Source organism: Leptodactylus fuscus, chromosome 5 (assembly GCF_031893055.1).
Source record: "Leptodactylus fuscus isolate aLepFus1 chromosome 5, aLepFus1.hap2, whole genome shotgun sequence".
Lineage (NCBI taxonomy): Eukaryota > Metazoa > Chordata > Amphibia > Anura > Leptodactylidae > Leptodactylus > Leptodactylus fuscus.
Window position 1 is genome coordinate 160,471,774 of NC_134269.1, and position 23,146 is coordinate 160,494,919.

The following is a 23,146-nucleotide window of genomic DNA, read 5'->3' on the forward strand; positions in this document are numbered from 1 at the left end:
GAGGCACAGACGGCACTCTAATATCATCCCAGTGCCATCCGTGTTGTTTTTCCGCAAACCTGTAACTGCACGTTTGTAGGTGTTTAGCCCTAATATCTGTAATAATCAGACTAAAGCACCCTAATTTGTACACATATGCTTTTTGAGATATTTAATATCAGGATCATGGTAATATAGATGTTTCTGATGCACTATACTAAAACTGTTAGTATCTACAACTGTAATGATGAGGGGCTGTTCACATCATATTTTGATCATCCTTTTAACGGATCTTTCATGTGTTCAAAAAATGGATGGCCATAGGTTACATCAGGGGTAGGGAACGTACGGCTCTCCAGCTGTTGCAAAACTACAACTCCCAGCAGGCATACTGGCTCTGCTGTTCTGGGAACTCCCATGGAAGTGAATGCAGCATGCTGGGAGTTGTAGTTTCACAGCAGCTGGAGAGCCGAAGGTTCCCTATCCCTGGGTTACATAGTCAGTGCTAAACTTTAACATTCACTATGTAAACAAAGTGCCATCCATTTTCATCCATGAAACGGATGATCAAAGTTAACTGTGTAATGTTTTAAAGAGCTGTAATTTGGAGAAAACCAGAATGGTATGTCTTAATGTTATTTACAAAATGATCCTGTATTTTAGACTTGAGAATAAAAGGTCCTGAATATCTAATGCTTTGGTTATGTTCATTTTTCTATTTAGCAGCCTTTCACTCTATAATAAACAGGCTTTGAGATAATTGTCACCTTGTTTATTCAGTAGTGTATAGACACATTCTACATTAATAAAAAGCATTGGGTACTGAACTAAATGAAAGATCATTACAGGTTTAGGCACAATTACGGTATATTGGGGTGAGCCTTTGATAAAGCAGTATTAATAATGCTGCCTTGTATTATATAGCAGTATAGTCTGGAGGACATGAGACTAAAAAAAAAACCCTAAGTCTTCCTTGTGAATGGAGCGCCAAAGTGACTGTTAATCCATTTGCTTCTATGGGGCTACCAACATTATAATGGGACCCTGCGATCAGGATACTTATTCCCTGTTCACAGGGAATAACGGCACAACCCCTTTAGCTCCTTTCTTTTCCATGAAGAACCGGCAGGCCTTTGATCCATCCTGGCCTGGTATATTTGACTACAAAGACTCTGCATCCATGGTAATGGCAATCATTTGTAATGTGCTTTTCTTACAGAAGTGGCTAAAAGTACATTTAGCATTGTGAAGTATGGGAGTTAGCAGCTGCAGTACATGCCCTAATCCCCAACACTTACACCCGAAAATGATCTTCCCCTCCAAAAGCCTAATGCGCTCCTCACCTCACAGCAATTTTCATCTGCATGTGGGGCATTTCTATAATTAGAAGAAACTATATTGAAAATAGTGGGGTATATTGTGTCTAACCCCCAGTGAAAATAAACGTGGCTAAAACAACAGAAAAAAAACAACTTTCACTTCCCAATGTTAATAAAATTTGTGAAACTGCTGTGGGGTCAAAATGCTAACTGAGATAAATTCATTGAGGGATGTAGGTTACCAATTGGGGGTCACTTTTTTGGGGGGGGTCCATTGTACTGGTACTCTAGCAATGTAACTTGGCACCTGAAAACTATTCCAGCAAAATCTGCCAAATTCCACACTTTCATTTCTGAGCCCCACTCCCACCGTACAGTGACGCAGTAGTTGCACCAAAAGGCTCATTCACATATCAAGAAAAAAGCTAGTTTCTCATCAACAGAGAAATTAATCAGGATGCAGGAAAAATTATTTTATTAACGAGAACCCCTTCTTTCTGACTGTGCTTATACCTCTATTGGGACTAATCTGGTGACAAACAATAGGTCTGATATCATTATACCTGTCCCTCTCAGAAACTTTTCCCCCTCTCCTCTCCTTAAACGAATATGGGTATGTAAAACTAAATCAGTTTCCTAATCGTTCCACCTTCTCTATGGATAAAAGTTCCATTAGCAATATCAGACAGTATGAATAGTTAAAGGAAGTCTTGCACCACCAAAATAACTTCTAAACCACTTACATACTGTCGTAGGGCTGGTTACAACCATAGTGCACATACCGTCAGGTGCTGAGAAATTATAATTTTATCCTATATACAAATTAGCTGTTCAGTGCTCTGGATCTGTAGAAGCCCTCATTCTCTTATATAGCTGTCACCCAGTGCATATGGAAGAAAAGTTCGCAAGTGAAAAACAGTTGCCCTGTTGGTGTTCACTATTTTTGTAGTCCATTTGTCAGTTCTTCTGATCTTGCAATAGACAAGAATGCACACCCAGTACAGGTGAACAAAGTGTAAATACTATATACTATTGAACACCTAAATGTGTATTTTTGTTAGGTAAAAACAATAAACATAATTTCATGTGAACACCAAAGGTCTATACAGCGCTTGTCCAAAACTGCTTATTGATATCCTATTTTAGGACAGGTCAATAAGAGATCGGTGGAGGAATAATGACAGAAAACACACATATCTAATAAATATTTATGACAAGTTTGTAGATTTACATAACTAAAAAAAATAGGGTAAAAATATATTTACAAAGCAGCATAAACAAACTAAATATCAAATTTCTCTTCACAAATTACATGGCCATTTTCTTCATAGTCCTCTCTGGTCACCACCATGTCTTCAAAATCATCATTTTCTGATATTAACTTTCCACCTTCCCAAGAGTAGGTAATTGGGCTGAAAAAAAAAAAAAGACAATTCTCAACATGAGGCCTGTGTAAAAGGTAAGTAAAATTTCTGCATAATCTAAAGCCAACCATATATAAATTGGATTAGAAGGAAACTGTAGTCCAGCACTAATAGCAAGAGTTCATTGTTTAGGACCCAAAACTCCATGTTGTAACATTGCTGAAAGCCTAGGGATTACAATATCAATGTCATTGTAATGACCTTCAGACTATAGAATTGGTATACAGGTGTCTGTGCATACATTAGCAGGCAGTGGTATGTCAGACAATTCAGCACCTTAATGGACCCATGTATAATGGATTATGGGAATATTTATGTATATGGAAGATCCTATGTTGGTCAATTGCAGTTGACTAAACTTACTTTTGAGGCAATACGACAGACACGTCATAGTCTGTTGGAGTGAGTTTCCGCACCTCAGAATACACACGCTCTTTGAATCCTGGAAATAGCGCATTTCCTCCAGTAAGAATGATGTTCTTGAAGAAATGAGGTTGCATTTCTAAAAAGGAATACAAAGAGAAAAGTCAATGGCGAAGACACATTTATAATGCATTTTTCCTTGGAGACTCAAAGTGCAGGGTGCATTGGAGTTAAGTGGCTGCCACATAGGCGCTCAACCCAGCACCCACACAAACACAGGGAGAACATACAAACTCCATACAGATGTTGCCCTTGGTTGGACAGCAAGGTAACAGTGCTAACCACTGAGCCAAGTCAGCAAACCTGGCACAAGGTAAGGGGTCACACTCCACCCCAGTTACATACATGAAAAGGTAGAGTAATAACATACTAATTTCCTTTATACTAAGCCACCGCATTAGACTCATTATTTTATAATGTATAGCTAATGTATAATATAATGTATATCATTAATTAAAAAACAAACAAACATTAGAAACATTTTCTTTCCTTCCAATCCATGTTCAGATCCATTTATAAAAAGGGCAGATTCTTAGCTTGCTTACCTTCAGGGAGATTGTTAATGGAATGTACTATAGCTTCTGGAATACCCATTTCTTGAATTCCTATGTCTGAAGGATGGAACAGTATTTCAGGGACCGCAAACCGTTCATTAGTCAATCGAAGAATCTGCTCGCCAGCGGTCGTCTTTCCACTAAACACCATCTCTTCCCTTGGCTGTTGGAAATTGCAAACACAAGTGACAGAATTAATGTAGCACCAAAATCATTCTTGATAGCTACAGTCGATATATAGTCAGGGATTTACCGTATACACAAAACATTTCACTCTATGCCTCCAATTTAACTACCGTATATTAGCAGTTTTAAAGGGAACCTTTAAGAGGACTGGGGCACTAAACCACCAGCATGTCTTCACACACCCGTGGTTTAGTGTCCCCCATATACCTATAGTATATGAAAGAATAATACACATTAAAACAGAGCAATGAAAACCAGACTCATCCATGAGGACAGGATTCTTTTAAGGCAGTGTGGTTTTAGAAAGGAACCTTCTAGTAATAAGGAATGGGTAGAGCTAATGTTCAGATATTTCAACCACTGGACCTTTCCCTAACATTTATGACGAGCTGATAAAGGTTCTGGTCAAAATAATATGTGCAGGTAAAGATACGCAAATGACCAACATTTTGGAAGATTTTGGTCTCTTTTATATATTGATGCCAAGTTCTGGAGTATCAGATATCTGGCCACAGTATTTATTTATAAGCACAACCATTACAGTGTATATACACTTATTAAAGGAAATTTTTCCTATATTTAACTAATCCAGATGAAGCATATTTTTTCTAATCAATTTTTCTCTCTAGTCATAGATTTTGGGGCAGCCATATTTCCTAAACTGCTCTCGGGGAACACAAGAGACATGCCTTACCACGGCCACATACATCATAGGGGCTTGTAGTCTGAAGAAGTTCATTGGCTTCTATGGGAGAGATTTTAGGCATGCTCTGTTGCCTGTGAACAGCCCAATGTGCAGTGTAGGTGGTAAGTTGGGACAATCAGTTGTGACTAATGGATTCTGTATTATCTATATGTCAGAGTTATCTTTCATTGTAATACATTTTATTGTGATAATGAAATAACTAATGAATGGCGATATCTACAAAATAAAAGTCAGCCTTTCATAAGGTTTAGTGACCAGTGTGAAAACTTCTAGATTTTAAATATGGATAGTGGATGAAAGTTAAAAAGGTTACTTTCTAACAAGACGTTCCCTTTAAATTTAGTGTTCTTCCACGACCGTTTTGTATTATATGTCCCCAAAAAGAGATCTGTTGAAATCCAGAAAATTTTAATGTAGATATACACATCTCAATCTTACTCCAGGTTCACACTAGCTTCTTGGGTTTCCATTCTGCATGTCTGCTTGGAGACTATAATGGGGTCCGCTGGGTTACTGGCCGAAAAATGTGGAGAGAAAAGTCGTGCTTGTATGACTTCTCTCCACATTTTTCCAGCAGATTCGTGGACGGAATCTCCGAACGTAGAGCGAGCACTGGTGTGAATCCAGCCTTACCCTTCTGCCCCTTCACCAACATTGGCCAAGGAACAGGAAGGCTAGCAAAACTACACATACTGGATTTTTATTGTCACCACTACATCTGATGTTTCTAAGTAAAACATACCTTAACAAAGCCTTTCTTGATAGTGCTAAAGTCCGGCAGAACATAGTCAACCATCAGAGAATTGTCCTCCCCTTTTAATCTAAAGGAAATATTTATTAGCATTATAACATGGATTTTCATTGTAAATATAATAGCTATTTCAGAATACGTACTTGGCCACTTCTACGTCTTTATAGAAATCTGCAGCTACATAGCACACATCTTCTTTTACTTGATTGATTACATGAGTCTCATCCATGACATGCAATTGCCTGGAGGGAAATTACAAATAAGACTATGTTAAAATGCATGGCGGGCTACTGTAGACGCACTGTAGAGACTTTCTGGCCCTGACGACCTGGCTTGCAAATGATACACTGTCATTGTAAGTAAATTTTGTGTTGGCTTCCAGGTAGCATTGCCATGAGAGTTACTTCCCATTACCTGCGGTATGTCTTCACAACTTTGAGGGACATATTTCATGGACATAAAGGGTAATGTTGTGGGGAAAATATTGACGCCAAGCCCACGTCAGTAACATAAGAGGTCCACAAATTCACATTAAAAAGAATTGCCAAGACTTAGGGGTTTGGCACGCAGCACCGCCACTGATCAGCTTATATGTATGGAACTGAAAAAAGACAAAGCTGAATGGGAGCTGAGCTGTAACAGTGTGGTACTGCCACTACACAGTGTACAGAGCAGCTAGCTTCCACTTCGGTACACTGTACAGTTATTAATGTTTGGTCCATGTATACATTTAAGCTACAGAATGGACAATAACATATGGAAAATAGTCAAATCTATCTGTAAGATATAACAATAAACTCGCAAAGTCGCATGCCTGAATAACAGCAAAATTCATGCTTAAAACATGCAGGCAACTTGAATTTTAATCCATGTCTATAATAAAATTATCAGATTTTTTTCCCCAAGTGACTACCATTTTCAAGCTGACTTTGTACCTGGGAAACAATCCTGTCTGCCTGTGTATGAGGACATCTAGTTTACATGCTGTTCACTGTTTACGTGCTTACCTGTATGATATGATCTCTTTCAGATGATTGGTTAACAACTTTCCCCCAACATTAATTCTGAAAGAATAAATGATACAAAAAGGTGCAAATAAATATTCAGGACTAATAGGAGACTCTTATAAGTTCCAAGAACACCCAGAGAGTAGCAAGCTGCCAACCTCTCAACGGACTCAGGTCAGTTTTCCTGGAAAGCCCTTACCTTATTATTCCTTCTTGCTTTTTCTTACTTCGACAGTAGGGCACAATGTGTGTGAAGGAATAGCCTGTGTCTACAATGACGCAGCACAGCTCTGAAGGGTTGTCATGAAAGTATCTGTGTGCGCTCAGGGCCCCAGCTTCCAAAATAAGATAAAATACAATAGTAATTTAAGTTGTACAACATCTCTACATCGCTTAGGATGTTACCTCAAAACTGAATGCAATAAATACATACGGTTCACTCGTAGTGCTGCCTGGAACTGATATTCTTCAAACAGAATCTCATTCATGGACTCTTGAATTGAGCTGAAGTTAAAATAGGGTTCTGTGATTATTATGTTGGATTCCATAAAATCCACCTTAAAAAGAAAAGAAATGCAAACTAAGTGCAATTTTCATGCAATTTAATGAAGCAAATTTTACATCAAGTGGTCAGAACGAACAGCTTGGGTTAATTCTTAAGGGTTTTCTAAGAGCTCCATTCATAAAATACAAGCTATATAAGCAATGCGTGTCCTACTGATAACTCCTGCATAGCCAGGTATGGGGTTGTAGCCCTTTGCGCTTGTCAGAATCATTCCCATGTATAAAATGAAAGAAATTTTTTGAGAGAAGTCCTCAGTAGTTGATACCTTTTTTAATGGCTAACGCAAAAAGTTTTTTGATGACATATCAAGCTTTCGAGACTCTATAGAGGTCTCTTCATCAGGATGGTATAACACAATTTCTGAACTGATATATATGTTTATTTACATTGTGTTCTGTTCTCCATCTATTTTGCATCTAACACTCCATTTCTCTGTGTATATATATGCCTACCTTCAGAAATTGTGTTATACCATCCTGATGAAGAGACCTCTATAGAGTCTCGAAAGCTTGATATGTCATCAAAAAACTTTTTGAGTTAGCCATTAAAAAAGGTATCAACTACTGAGGACTTCTCTCAAAAAATTTCTTTCATTTCATATCCACTGGCTAACACGGTACAAGGATATATATTTTTCCCATGTATAAGTGAGCTATTCCTAGGATAACATTATTATATTGTTCACAGCACAGTTACTACTAAGGCATGGTCTTGCAGTTATATATCTGTCTGCAGAAGTAGTAACTGATATTTTTGCCCTTCCCCTGTAGCCACTGTTCACTGGGGAGAAGACCTGAATCAAAAGGAAAGAGAGGGAAGTCAGAAACCTGCTGCTGGTATACAGGTTATAATCCCTCCCAGCTATGACAAGGGACACACTAAACCAGGCCGCCAAATAGTATAAGAGAGACAGAAAACTTGGCAGATCATGACTTTTCACTGTGAACTTTTCACTTTGTTAATCATATATCACTATATAGGTTCTGTACTGCAAATCCACTAGAATTTACAGTGCAATGTGATTTGCTGCTAATCTGTATCAGAAATCATCACATTACTTGTCACATCCGGTCATAACATAATGAAAACAGAACTCTGTATCACTTGTTATTACTGTTATTACTAGCAGTGCAATACCTGAAACATTTCCTTTCCAAAAAGGTAATCCCATACTTGTCTTTGGACATCCCAGTTGACTAAGTAACCCTGTTAATAGAAGAATACATTAGTTAATATAAAGAGAATTCAAATAATAAATGTAACTCAATCTAGACCTATCAGTACTAGAAGGGAGATGGATATAAAAGCGAAGTCTGCAAGTTTTAGCTGTAAGAATGCTACATTTCAGATCATTTCCAACATTTAAAACATCTGTGCATGCCTCTTTACCAGCTAGCACTATGATGCTGAACAATCTCTCAGAGAAAGATGGATTAGACAGAATCTTTCCTAAATGGTCTATGCTTATTACTTGCAAACACTCATAGAAATTATTTAGAATAGGACTAGGCAGCCTCTGTCGATCAGACTGACTAACGTTGCAGTAAAGGTTATGGGATTACTTGCAACCATCGCAAAATATTTTTCATTGCATAGGATTTTTGCAATGTTCATATTATCTCCCACATCCTTTTTTTTCCCTCACTGAATTTGCGTCATTGTCATATTCACTGGCAAGTAGGGTATTTTTATTACAAAAAAAAAAAAAGTCCTTACACTGTTTAAGATGTATTTCAGCCTTTTCTTAGCTATACTTGTTCCTGGAAAGTTGCCTGACCAATAGGCAAGCAATTTTACTCTAGTTTGCCTCACAGCCTTCCCTGGTACTGAACATCACATCTATCTGGTTATTTAAAGGGATCCTATCTTTTAAACACAATTTTTTCTCCCTAACATGTCAGAATAGCCTTAAGAAAAGCTATTCGTCTCCTACCTCTCCTTTTCCGCACCACCGTCGCCTGCAATCCTGTTTTTTCTCGGTATGCAAATGAGCTCTCTCGCAGCACTGGGGGCGGTCCCCAATGCTGCCAGAGAGCTCTCCAGCGCCACCTCCATCTTCTTCTGCGACGAGGTCTTCACCGTGTCTTCTTCCGGCGGCGTCTTCTTACTTCTAGGCCTTGGGCAAGCCGACTGCGAATGCCCATGGACACAAGAAAAATGGCTGCTTCCACAGTATTGTAAGCAGACATTTTCTCATGGCCGGTGGGCATGCGCAATCAGCTTGCCCTAGAAGTAAGAAGACGCCGCCGGAAGAAGGCACGGTGAAGACCTCGTCGCAGAAGAAGATGGAGGCGGTGCTGGAGAGCTCTCTGGCAGCATTGGGGACGCCCCCAGTGCTGTTTGAGTGCTGGGGCCCACCCCAAGTGCTGCGAGAGAGCTCATTTACATAACGAGATAAAACGGGATTGGAGGCGAACAGCGGCGCGGAGAAGAAAAGGAAAGGTAGGAGACGAATAGCCTTTCTTAAGGCTATTCCGAAATGCTAGGGAGAAAAAAAATGTGTTTAAAAGATAGGATCCCTTTAATGTCACTGACGCCAGGGATGTATCAATGGATAACTAGACAGATTTATCTTTGAGGACTCAAAAGGCTGAGGAGCAAACCCAAGAGGAAGTTCTCATGGTGATCAAGTTCCTTTTCAATTAGTTTTCTCAGAAACAGATATAGATAAGAAAAGATTGTAAAATAATTTATTACTTACTGAATCATGTACTTTCTAACACTAGTTACCTTCTGAAATGGAAGTATATAAAAAAGCCCGGACGGATCTTTCACTTCATCAATCTGATTTGCTGTAAATGTCTTTAGGCGAGCAGTTTTTGACCTGAATTGACAGTTTGGAATAACACTGGAAAAAAACAACAACAACAAAAAAAAGTATTCATTTCAGTACAGCAATAGTAACTTCAGAGAAAGTTAATACAACAGTTTCACAATGGAGACAATTTATTAAGACTGGAATTTCCTTTGACTGTCATAATAAAAGCCTTGACCGGTGCAAATTGGGCCTAGAGCCTCTGGTCTTTTAGTAAGTTAGGTGCCCGGCCATACGCCAGAATGGAAGTCTCTGCGACAGATCTCATGCATAACTGACATCATTTTACGGGCTTGAGTTCTAACAAAATTTTGTGGGTCAAGGAGCCCACTGCCATGCTCTCTGCCTCGTCCACTGTCACAGACTGTGGCGAGTGAGGAGCAGTATGCCCTCTAGTTCCGTGTCTTCTTCCGGCTTCTTCTTTTCAAATCCTGCACCTGCTTCCCTCCGAAGCGCTACTGCGCAGGCTCACTTGCGAACTGCCATTAAGTAAAATGGTGAGTGAGCCTGCGCAGTAGCGCTTCGGAGGGAAGCGCTACTACGCAGGCACGGGATTTGAAGAGAAGAAGCCGGAAGACACGGAACCAGAGGGCGTTACTCCAAGAAGACAGAAGAGGCAGGTGTGCCCGAAGCTGATGTCGCATCGTTTATCCCCGCCCATGGTGCACGTTTGGTAAGATTTGCATATATGTTTTAATGCTTTTATTTAAAAACGGGACCGGGATTTAATATAACATTTACGGTGCCTGAATAGCCTTTTTAAAGGCTATTCACGCATATGTGGGGCTCTATTAGCAGAATTTTGCTGATAGAGCCCCTTAAAGTTTATTTGGAATTCAAAAGTTAAAGGCTATAGTAGACCTGTAGGTGAACTCCAACAAGTATACCTAATTTCAGGTAGTTTTTCCTGATGAAATTCCTTGACAATAATTCATCATACAGACACTAGTGCACAGATGATCCATCTCTATACATCATACAGACACTAGTGCACAGATGATCCATCTCTATACATCATACAGACACTAGTGCACAGATGATCCATCTCTATACATCATACAGACACTAGTGCACAGATGATCCATCTCTATACATCATACAGACACTAGTGCACAGATGGTCCATCTCTATACATCATACAGACACTAGTGCACAGATGGTCCATCTCTAGAGATCATACAGACACTAGTGCACAGATGGTCCATCTCTATACATCATACAGACACTAGTGCACAGATGATCCATCTCTATACATCATACAGACACTAGTGCACAGATGGTCCATCTCTAGAGATCGTACAGACACTAGTGCACAGATGGTCCATCTCTAGACATCATACAGACACTAGTGCACAGATGATCCATCTCTATACATCATACAGACACTAGTGCACAGATGGTCCATCTCTAGAGATCGTACAGACACTAGTGCACAGATGGTCCATCTCTAGACATCATACAGACACTAGTGCACAGATGATCCATCTCTATACATCATACAGACACTAGTGCACAGATGGTCCATCTCTATACATCATACAGACACTAGTGCACAGATGGTCCATCTCTATACATCATACAGACACTAGTGCACAGATGGTCCATCTCTATACATCATACAGACACTAGTGCACAGATGGTCCATCTCTATACATCATACAGACACTAGTGCACAGATGATCCATCTCTATACATCATACAGACACTAGTGCACAGATGGTCCATCTCTAGAGATCGTACAGACACTAGTGCACAGATGGTCCATCTCTAGACATCATACAGACACTAGTGCACAGATGGTCCATCTCTATACATCATACAGACACTAGTGCACAGATGATCCATCTCTATACATCATACAGACACTAGTGCACAGATGGTCCATCTCTAGAGATCGTACAGACACTAGTGCACAGATGGTCCATCTCTAGACATCATACAGACACTAGTGCACAGATGATCCATCTCTATACATCATACAGACACTAGTGCACAGATGGTCCATCTCTATACATCATACAGACACTAGTGCACAGATGGTCCATCTCTATACATCATACAGACACTAGTGCACAGATGGTCCATCTCTAGAGATCATACAGACACTAGTGCACAGATGGTCCATCTCTATACATCATACAGACACTAGTGCACAGATGATCCATCTCTATACATCATACAGACACTAGTGCACAGATGGTCCATCTCTAGAGATCGTACAGACACTAGTGCACAGATGGTCCATCTCTAGACATCATACAGACACTAGTGCACAGATGGTCCATCTCTATACATCATACAGACACTAGTGCACAGATGATCCATCTCTATACATCATACAGACACTAGTGCACAGATGGTCCATCTCTAGAGATCGTACAGACACTAGTGCACAGATGGTCCATCTCTAGACATCATACAGACACTAGTGCACAGATGATCCATCTCTATACATCATACAGACACTAGTGCACAGATGGTCCATCTCTATACATCATACAGACACTAGTGCACAGATGATCCATCTCTATACATCATACAGACACTAGTGCACAGATGGTCCATCTCTATACATCATACAGACACTAGTGCACAGATGGTCCATCTCTAGAGATCATACAGACACTAGTGCACAGATGGTCCATCTCTATACATCATACAGACACTAGTGCACAGATGATCCATCTCTATACATCATACAGACACTAGTGCACAGATGGTCCATCTCTAGAGATCGTACAGACACTAGTGCACAGATGGTCCATCTCTAGACATCATACAGACACTAGTGCACAGATGATCCATCTCTATACATCATACAGACACTAGTGCACAGATGGTCCATCTCTAGAGATCGTACAGACACTAGTGCACAGATGGTCCATCTCTAGACATCATACAGACACTAGTGCACAGATGATCCATCTCTATACATCATACAGACACTAGTGCACAGATGGTCCATCTCTATACATCATACAGACACTAGTGCACAGATGGTCCATCTCTAGAGATCATACAGACACTAGTGCACAGATGGTCCATCTCTATACATCATACAGACACTAGTGCACAGATGATCCATCTCTATACATCATACAGACACTAGTGCACAGATGGTCCATCTCTAGAGATCGTACAGACACTAGTGCACAGATGGTCCATCTCTAGACATCATACAGACACTAGTGCACAGATGGTCCATCTCTATACATCATACAGACACTAGTGCACAGATGATCCATCTCTATACATCATACAGACACTAGTGCACAGATGGTCCATCTCTAGAGATCGTACAGACACTAGTGCACAGATGGTCCATCTCTAGACATCATACAGACACTAGTGCACAGATGATCCATCTCTATACATCATACAGACACTAGTGCACAGATGGTCCATCTCTATACATCATACAGACACTAGTGCACAGATGATCCATCTCTATACATCATACAGACACTAGTGCACAGATGGTCCATCTCTAGAGATCGTACAGACACTAGTGCACAGATGGTCCATCTCTAGAGATCGTACAGACACTAGTGCACAGATGGTCCATCTCTAGACATCATATATACACTAGTGCACAGCTAGCCCTTCTCTATACATCATACAGACACTAGTGCACAGCTAGCCCTGCTCTATACATCATATAGCCACTAGTGCACAGCTAGCCCTGCTCTATACATCATATAGCCACTAGTGCACAGCTAGCCCTGCTCTATACATCATATAGACACTGGTGCACAGCTAGCCCTGCTCTATACATCATTTATACATCACACAGACACTAGTGCACAGCTAGTCCTCCAAGAGTCGGTCAGTGAGACGACAAGCAGGATAGAGAGTACTAGAGGCTGCCCCTCTATGTGGACTCTATGGTAAGTAGCCCGCCGGCGCCTTCTCTCCATTCAGAGCGCACCTCACTTCCCCGTTGCTGTAACCGATCTTTGCGGTGTAGGCCCCGTTATCTAACACCAAGGTGGTCATCCCGGGTCTTGAAACCCCGCACACAGTATAGGGATCATCCGGGAATTGTGTGACGTGAGCCGTACGAGCCTTGCGCCGCTCTCCCCGCTGCATTGTGGGAACTGGGAGGACTGCCTTCACCTCCTGGCGTATAGATAGTCTGGAAGCTTGTTTCACTGTGCGAGTGTGCCGTAAAGCATCGGGCGGCAACACACAAAATGGGAGTGACTAATTGTATCACCCGGCTACACAGGGCAGTGTGTGCTCGTCCTCACATACAGCGCGCATTCTGTGTGCACCTTCTCCACTTGCCTTCAGTAGTTCCTTTGCAGAACTTTACAGGGTCACAAGCGCCTCATAACGGAGTAGGATGGATTGAAGACATCATTTCATTCATAGGGTCCCTCTATAATCTGCAGTGCCGTGTCTGTACCCTCAGGGGGCAGCACAGCACAGAACGGGAAGCTTCTACATATGACTGTATGATGTACACTGCTCAAAAAATAAAGGGAACACTGAAATAACACATCCTACATATGAATGAATGAAATATTCTCATTGAATACTTTGTTCTGTATAAAGTTGGATGTGATGACAAAAAAAATCATCAATGGAAATCAAATTTATTAACCAATGGAGGCCTGGATTTGGAGTCGCCCCCAAAATTAAAGTGTAAAAGCACACTACAGGCTGATCCAACTTTGATGTAATGTCCTTAAAACATGTCAAAATGAGGCTCAGTAGTGTGTGTGGCCTCCAAATGCCTGTATGACCTCCCTACAACGCCTGGGCATCCTCCTGATGAGGTTGCAGATGATCTCCTCTCAGACCTGGACTAAAGCATCTGCCAACTCCTCAACAGTCTGATGGATGGAGTGAGACATGATGTCTCAGATGTGCTCAGGTCTGGGGAACGGGCAGGCCAGTCCATAGCTTCAATGCCCTCAGCTTTCAGGAACTACTGACACACTCCAGCCACATGAGGTCTGGCATTGTCCTGCATTAGGACGAACCCAGGGCCAACCGCACCAGCATATGGTCTCACAAAGGGGTCTGAGAATCTCATCTCGGTACCTAATGGCCATCAGGCTACCTCTGGCAAGCACATGGAGGGCTGTGCGATCCTCCACAGAAATGCCACCCAACATCATTACTGACCAACTGTCAAACCGGTCATGCTGATGGATGTTGCAGGCAGCAGATCGCTCTCCACGGCGTCTCCAGACCCAGTCACATCTGCTCAGTGTGAACTTGCTTTCATCTGTGAAGAGTACAGGGCACTAGTGGCGAAGTTTCCAATCCTGGTGTTCTGTGGCAAATGCCAAGCGTCCTGCAAAGTATTGGGCTGTGAGCACAACCCCCATATGTTGACGTTAGGTCCTCATACCATCCTCATGGAGTCGGTTTCTAACTGTGCAGACACATGCACATTTGTGGCCTGCTGGAGGTCATTTTGCAGGGCTCTGGCAGCGCTTCTCCTGTTCCTCCTTGCACAAAGGCGGAAGTAGCGGTCCTGCTGCTGGGTTGTTGCCCTCCTTCAGCCCCCTCCACATCTCCTGGTGTATTGGCCTGTCTCCTGGTAGCTCCTCCAGCCTCTGGACACTTTGCTGACAGACATAGTAAACCTTCTTGCCACAGCTCGCATTGATGTGCCATCCTAGATGAGCTGCACTACCTGAGCTCAAATCTTCTAAGGCTCAGTTCACATGTTGAAAAATGAAGAGGAATTTGAGGCAGACATCCATCTTGAATTCCTCTTCATTTTCTGGCTCCTTAAGGTGGAATGCCGATGCAGAGCATTAGTATACAGAAAAATGAATTGACAATGCTCAAGTTATATGGATAAATATCAAAATTTATTAAATAAATAAATATATACATAAATAACGACACAATTAAAAGGTGATAGACAAAATCTAAGGGGTACCATATGCTACTTTAACACGTTGTTGTACCTCGTTTCCATGTTTGTTTTATTCGATGCAGAGCATTGTAAACTCCACAGCCTAATTTTTCAGTGTCCTGCTGCATTCTCTACCTCCCATTGAAATCAATGGGATGCAGAATGAAGGTTGAATTAGAAACTGATTTTGGGGCAGATTCTGCCCCCAAATGCATAGAAAATAATGTTGTCTGCGGTTTTTTTTACGCTGAATCTGCCTCAAAATCAGTCTCTAAAAAAAGCCTCCCAATAGAGTTTATAAACTCCATGTGCACTGACCTTTAGGGGGAAAACATGCAGCTTTTTTTCTGCAATGTCTGGACATGGCTACTTTAATATGGATAGACTGTACCTAGAAACTGGCACCTCTCTTAACATGACTATTTGAGTAAATGCCTGCATTCCCCTGAAATAGCATTTTTAGGGTATCTGTTCTTGGAACTCTATAGGGAGACATTCCTATATTATTCCTCTTGGAAATGTATAAATAGGGTGCTACTGTTGCTCTTTTCTTAGGGGTGTGTTCCCATCCAATCTGACACTGTCAGTAATGCTTGGACAATATTAGAGAGTTTAGGGAGTCACCCCTCATCTATTAAGACTCAACTGTCATTTTATTAATTTACATTTAAGGAAAAAAACACAAACAGTACAAGGCTTTAAAGTTCTCCAGACAAAAATGGCCCATTTTGGAGTTCCGCTGAAGCCGCTGATTGGCCTCAGTGGTCAATCAGCGGAACTGTGGAAGAGACCTGGGAAAGGCCGCCAAAGCAGAAGAATCGGGAGGACACCGGAGCATCGGGGACAGGGGAGTATAATTTTTTTTTTCTCAATGCCCCCAGCTGGTTTAAAAGTTAAAAAGGTTGTCCAATTTTTACCTGTACAACCCCTTTATGAAAAGATGCCCCAGAAGTGATAGGGGCAGTTAATAACATAATATATATTTCTCTTATTAAAGATTCCATTTGCATTTATTCAGCCTAATTGGGCTCTGAGGTTCCCAGAGCTGGTGTAGTGCGCCAATTGTGTCACACTACAGTAGGAAACAACACGATTGGAACTACGGCTTCTGCTTCTTATGTGTGGAGCAATGGAGCCACCATCATTGCTGCGGATTGCTCAACGGAGATCCAGCATTTTTAAGAGAAACGTTGCATTTAGGTGAGCTTCACCTATGTAATTGTGTTGCTGTTTTTATATGCTTAATCCTGGTGACAGACTCCCATTGTGAAAGTTAGGGTGAGGCCCCACGTCGCGGAAACACAGATTTTTTTTTTTGTTGCGGTTTTTTGAGTCAAAGACGTGAATAGCTAGAAAAAGAATGGGAATTACATAAGTTCTTATACACTGTCTACCAATAAGTATTTGGACACTCATGCAAATGAAGATATCTGCGGTTGTGATGTACGTCATGCCTTGGTCCCAATGCATGGTAAACTCAACACAGATGCCTATTGCGCTATTTTAGATAACAGTGTGCTTCCTACATTATCGCGGTTCTATGGGTCAGACCAATGTTACTTCCAGGATGACAACATCAGCTGTCATGTAGCGAGGTCTACCATAGCTTAGTACAGTGACAATCAGGTTAAGGAACTGGACTAAACTGCCCAGAGCCCAGACTTGAACTCTGTCAAGTTGGATCGCTGAACTAAGGGGTGCAGCAGCTGCCCAAAATCAGTGAAAGAACTTACCTGTCTTCTCCAAGCCGAATGGAATAAAATACCACTAGCCGTCATACAAGGATTTGTGGAAAGCATGCCCCGGAGGGTTGAGGCTGTAATTTCCACTTGTGGAGGCTCTACCTACTATTTAATATGAATAAATGTTGTTTTTCTATGCTACCACAGGTGTCCAAATACTTATTGGCAGACAGTGTACTTCTCCCTTCCACTCAATCCACTTCTGGCTCAAAGAATCGCAACAAAATCTACAACCAAAGAAGCTGTTTTAACTGCAACCTGGGGCCTTAATGACATACATGAAACAGAAAAATGTGGCCATGGAGGCTTTCTGAAAGAGGTAGACAAGATTGCTCATGTCCCAGAACAGGGTTTCTTAAAGGAAGTCTGTCACCAGAATATCAGCCCAGCCCCACACATGGCATTTTCCCTTTGTGAACCGGTGCCTCTGTTGCCATTTTTGCCAATAAGCAGATGTTCTCTTTGGAGCAACAAGGGCGTTGGTGTTGCTCCCAACAGGTAAGTGGCAATACCTTTGTTGACAAAACATCACTGCAATGGAAGCACCGATATGAGGGCTTGAATTTACCGGAAAAAACTCTGTGTACTTTCTGTCCACAGAAAGCAATGTGGGTCAATGTGTGATCTGCTGCAGTTTTGCCCGCAGCTCTTTTTATACTGCAGCCCGCTACGTAGGGCCTTAATGTTTCTGATGTCACTTCAGCTCCACTTGACACTCCCCCTGCTCAACTACACCTGCACTTGTTTCCTGTGCGTAGCGTGATACTATGGATGAGGCTGCCATATATAGTGAATTACCCCTCCATCTGCCACCATTGCATGGATGGGATTGCCATCTGAACAAGATAGGGCTGTGGCAACATTAGAAATATTGTAAACAGTATCAAGTATGATAAAGTATTAATTCGTAAATTGACTGTCATCATTATTATCATGCCAAGCCCTTTAAGTTTATGTTAACTGGTGGTGGCACAGCTTCACTATGAAAAAAGTCCTCAAAGAAAACATTTTCAGATGCACAGCATGTTCATTCTGCAATGTGAGTTTGTCACAGATTTGTGACATATAGCCAAATTGTTCTGCTGTGTCTGAAATTGCCCTTAAAGAATTTTCTGGACCTAAATAGAATTTTCATACTAATGACATATGCACAGAAGTATCTAATCTGTATGGATTTGAAAAAATTTCTCTTGTTGAATGGCAAGTAATGGGAAATGTTGATTTATTACTTGGACCACAAGGGGGCAGAAGTAGATCCAAACAGAAGATTGATGTTTCCTCCCTTTTGAAAAGAAAATGTACCAAAAAAGCACTATGGCGGGGATATATGATTCCATCTCCATCAGTGTTCTTTTGTACATGTGATGCATCTGTGGTGCACATACCTTTTTGCTCCAAAGTATGCTACATTGTTGTTTCTACACATAACTCACCAAAATTGGGTAGAAGAAGGTGAACATCATAGCGGGCTGGGTTGCAGACATTTTGGCCCAACAAATTTACTACAACCCAGACCAGAAAACTGTCTTGAGGAATCTTCTCTAGTCTGTGATTGGTGTAGTCTAGTCACAGTGGTGCGCTGCACATATTGCCCTGATGTTGGTGAACATCTGGATATCACTTCCTGAGGTTCTTTAGTATCAGAACCTATTATGTAGTGTCCCCTGGTGGCCAAAGCAGCAAGGGGCCTGGACAGGAACTGGGATGGGTGAGTGAAGCACTGGCTGCTAGCTGTTGGACTAATCCAGTAGGTAGCATACTAAAAAAAAACACAAAAAAGCAAAACATGAGATAGTGTGGATTGTGTTATAGCCAAACCCAGTATTGGATATCTCTATTATGGGGCAACATGACACTGTTAATGATGTACTCCAGCAGGCACTATTATTAGGCCACTGAGTGTATACTGGTATACTCACCGGTCTGCCTCCACTTTCCTTTCTTCCCTCCAGCGCGCCCCAGCGACACTCCAGGTCCTGTGGCAGCCGCTACGGTGGTACTTACACCACTGTCTCTCTCAGATTGCAGCACTTACTTAATCTGTCTGGTCTCCAGATTTATCACCAATTGAGTATTTATGGGACCAGATAGAACACCATATTCAGAAATCTACGGCTGTTTAGGATCTACAGGACTAGCTACGATATCCATGGTCAAATTTGTTGTAGGATACCTTATGGAACCTATGTCCATGCCATGCTCATCTTGAATTGAGGTTAAAGGGATTCTACCATTAAAACCTTGTTTTTTGTGGATAAGACGTCGGAATAGCCTTTAGAAAGGCTATTTGTCTCTTACCTTTAGACGTGGTCTCTGCTGCACCGTTCCTTGAAATACCGTTTTTTACCGGTATGCAAATTAGTTCTCCCGCAGCGATGGGGGCGGGCCCCAGCGCTCAAACAGCGATGAGGGCGTCCCCACCGCTGCCAAAGAAGTGTCTCCAAGCGCTGCCACCTTCTTCGTCCGCCGCGTCATCTTCAATGCCTTCTGGCGCAGGCTCGTAACTTCTAGCAGAGCAGACTGCACAGGTCACGGTAAAATGATGTACAGTATTGTTAGCAGCCATTTTCCCGTGGCCTGTGCGCCTGCGCAGTCTGCTCTGCTCTGTTACGAGCCTGTGCCGGAAAAAGACATTGAACATGTCGCGGTGGACGAAGAAGGAGGCGGTGCTAGGAGACACTTCTCTGGCAGCGGTGGGGACGCCCTCATCGCTGTTTGAGCGCTGGGGCCCGCCCCCATCGCTGCGGGAGAACTCATTTGCATACCGGTAAAAAACGGTATTTCAAGGGTACAACAGGGTACTAAAGTCTACTCTCAATTGTACAGTTTTCTCCATTAAAACTTCTCCTTTCTCTTTAATATTGATATAACTTACACTTATCATCATTACACTCACACATAGAAAGGTTCAATTGATTCCAACAACTCCTTGATGTGTTATTTTCTGGTTAATGAGTGTACAATAGTTAACACTGAGTGAGGGAAGTTGAAAATCAAATCATTCCATCAAGGTGAGTTGCTATGTTTGATATTTCCGCTGAGGATATATCTGCTCTTATTAATGAGGGAGGAATAAGGCTGCCACCAAAGGCAATGCCTATCTCAAAGAATTAGGTAGATTTCTTTCCACTGACACCAGCTGGGGAAGTAGCAAGTGAAGTTGTGAGGCTCTCATAGGTATAAAATAGCTGGCAGCTCTTGCTGAGATTGGCAGGTTCAGCTAACTTTGCTGTTTTGTGTTTACGCACAGATCAACCAAGAGGAAGGGTCAGTTCACACGTGAACTGCCCGCGCGGGTTTTGACACGGAGAGAGACGCGGTGAGCCGCGTCTCTCTCTTGTCAAAACCCGCCTGCTGCGACCATCGCGGTCGCGGCTTTCCCCTCCGCTGTCGGCTCAAATGAATGAGCCGACATAGGAGGGAGCTGCCGCGCGGCTTCCGCCTGAAGAAAGGGCATGTCCTTTCTTTTCTCCGCTAGCGGCAGCCCGCCGCTAGCGGGGAAAAAAAGCTCGGTGGTCTACATAGACCACCATTGTAAAGGGGCGGATTTTGAAGCGAAATCCGCTGTCAGAATCCGCCCCTTTGTTCACGTGTGAACTAGCCCGAAGGCTAGGAAGGCACATGGGTTATCTTACAGACTGCAATCAAACATTTTATTTATATAGACAAGTATAGTTTACAATTCCTCTCATGTCCCCAACATAGTATATTGTCCCCCTATGGCCCCACACAATTGAGTGTCAAGATGTGACATCCATACGTAATGTGCAGTGTTGATTGGAGCTGCATGAATAGGACAGAGGCCTGTTGCGAAATGACGAGTATAATATCAGCCATTACCTATTAGAATAATCCTATAGGTAGTGGCTGATTACAGAAAAAAAACACACCACCCAGTTTTGCCAGGATAGTACACAAACAATAATCCTGTGGCTGGCTTTCATAAATCAGGATACTGCTGGTAAAATTAGTGGGTATGGAGGTCTCTCTGATCTCTGGAGCCCCCGCACAATTGCATGGGTTGTGCGGTAGGTAACAAAACCCCTGGATGGAAACAGTTAAAGTTCTAGCTAGAAACAACTCTTCATAAATGAATAGTGCATTTGAATGTAAGAAACTTTGTAATATAGCTTAAAGGGGTATTCCCACGTCGCATACTCGCTAGTCTTCGCTGCAGTAAAATCTTCTGTCTTCCGGCTTTGTTGCATCATTGGTGGGCGGGGTTACATATGCAAAGCCAGCGGCGAGAAGTCGTCGCTTCTATGCCGCTAGCCCTGCCGATGCACTAGGCATCGGACGTACAGCCTTCACAATGTAATATAGACCCGGCATCTGCTATAATAGAGAGGCGGATCCCGGGGAGTGTAGATGCCGGCACAGGTGAAGCCAGCAGCGGCAGGAGCGATGCTGCTATTCTGGAGGGGAGGGCGGAGGAGCGGAATAGCAGCATCGCTCCTGCCGCTGCTGGCTTCACCTGTGCCGGCATCTACACTCCCCGGGATCCGCCTCTCTATTATAGCAGATGCCGGGTCTATATTACATTGTGAAGGCTGTACGTCCGATGCCTAGTGCATCGGCAGGGCTAGCGGCATAGAAGCGACGACTTCTCGCCGCTGGCTTTGCATATGTAACCCTCTATTACAGCGGATGCTGGGTCTGTATTGGTGGCCCCTTCCCTCCCCCCAAAGTGTAAACTACCCCCCTCCAGGCTCGCTCCCGTGCACTTAGCCCCTACTCCTGGCAGCAGGCAGATACATCACTTGACTTATGAGCAGATAAGTCAAGGATGTGTCAAAAAAAAAAAAAAGAATAAAGTAAGATAGTGGACAAACAAAGCAGTTTTGCTGAAGCAGTGTATTTAGGAAAAGTCTTACATTCACATTAACAAGCAGTATAGATAAGATCCTTGTGATGGGACAACCCCTTTAAAGGTCGTTCACACTAGCGTTCGGGGGACTCGCGTCTCTCATTCCGCTCAAAATAGGTGGAGAGAAAAGTGCTGACTTTTCCCTCCATTGATTTCTGTATTAAATTGGAGGAAACCAGGCGAGCCCCTCTATGGTGTCCACGGGTTTCTGCAGGTAACTGCTTTTTAAACGGATTGGGTTTTCATTTTTTGGGTCCCTAAGTGCACCCCAAGAGTATTGTGAATCTAGCGTTAAATTCACATCTGCACATGGGTCTCCGTCACTCAGTTCTGCCGAGGAAGTTGAACAACAGAGACCCGTACTGCTAAAACAGTGGTTACCCACAGAACCTGGAGACTATAATGGGGTAAGGCGGGTGTCCATGTTTCTATACTGAGAGTCCTCTGTGTAGGACTTTTCTCTGCTCTGATTTTCAGTGGTTTCTGCAGTGGAGTCTCTAACCCAGGAGAACTTATCTAAGGAGATATGTTTCCTTCTCTGTTCTCCTTATCTTCAGTCTCACTACTTGTTTACATAAAGTCCAGCCTCACCCATAGACCTCTATGGAGAAGGACAGGCGGGCAGTGGCGGGTATTTAGTGCGCGCAGTCTCCCCCTCTGCCCCAGGTCACGGCCTCTATTATCACTGTACAACGGCACAGCCACAATCCCCGCCCCCACATGTGTGCAGTTTCTAATCTGCAGGCGTATGGAGTTAACGCTCAAGGGGGCGTGTCTAAGTTTAAAGAACAGCAAAACATTGCCCTAGCAACCGCTCAGAGGGGGCGGGCCGTTTCGTCAGTGGCTGAATACTTCCGTAAATAAGTGACGTCATCACCAGACCGTACCATTATACATTCTCTCACTTTTCGATGACTTTTCAGCTAGTTC

General features: G+C 42.6%; 1 protein-coding gene across 1 annotated transcript; it reads right to left on the reverse strand.

Moving 5' to 3' along the window:
- Positions 1–2,498: 2,498 nt before the first annotated feature.
- On the reverse strand, positions 2,499–13,824 carry ACTR6 (actin related protein 6). The gene is made up of 11 exons (XM_075276351.1): positions 13,658–13,824; positions 9,645–9,762; positions 8,052–8,120; positions 6,783–6,906; positions 6,549–6,684; positions 6,350–6,406; positions 5,486–5,584; positions 5,334–5,412; positions 3,691–3,862; positions 3,086–3,224; positions 2,499–2,710 (listed from the first exon to the last, which is right to left on the reverse strand). The coding sequence occupies exons 1-11, from the start codon at positions 13,816–13,818 to the stop codon at positions 2,581–2,583; spliced, it is 1,284 nt and encodes a 427-aa protein (XP_075132452.1). The 5' UTR covers positions 13,819–13,824; the 3' UTR covers positions 2,499–2,580.
- Positions 13,825–23,146: the final 9,322 nt, after the last annotated feature.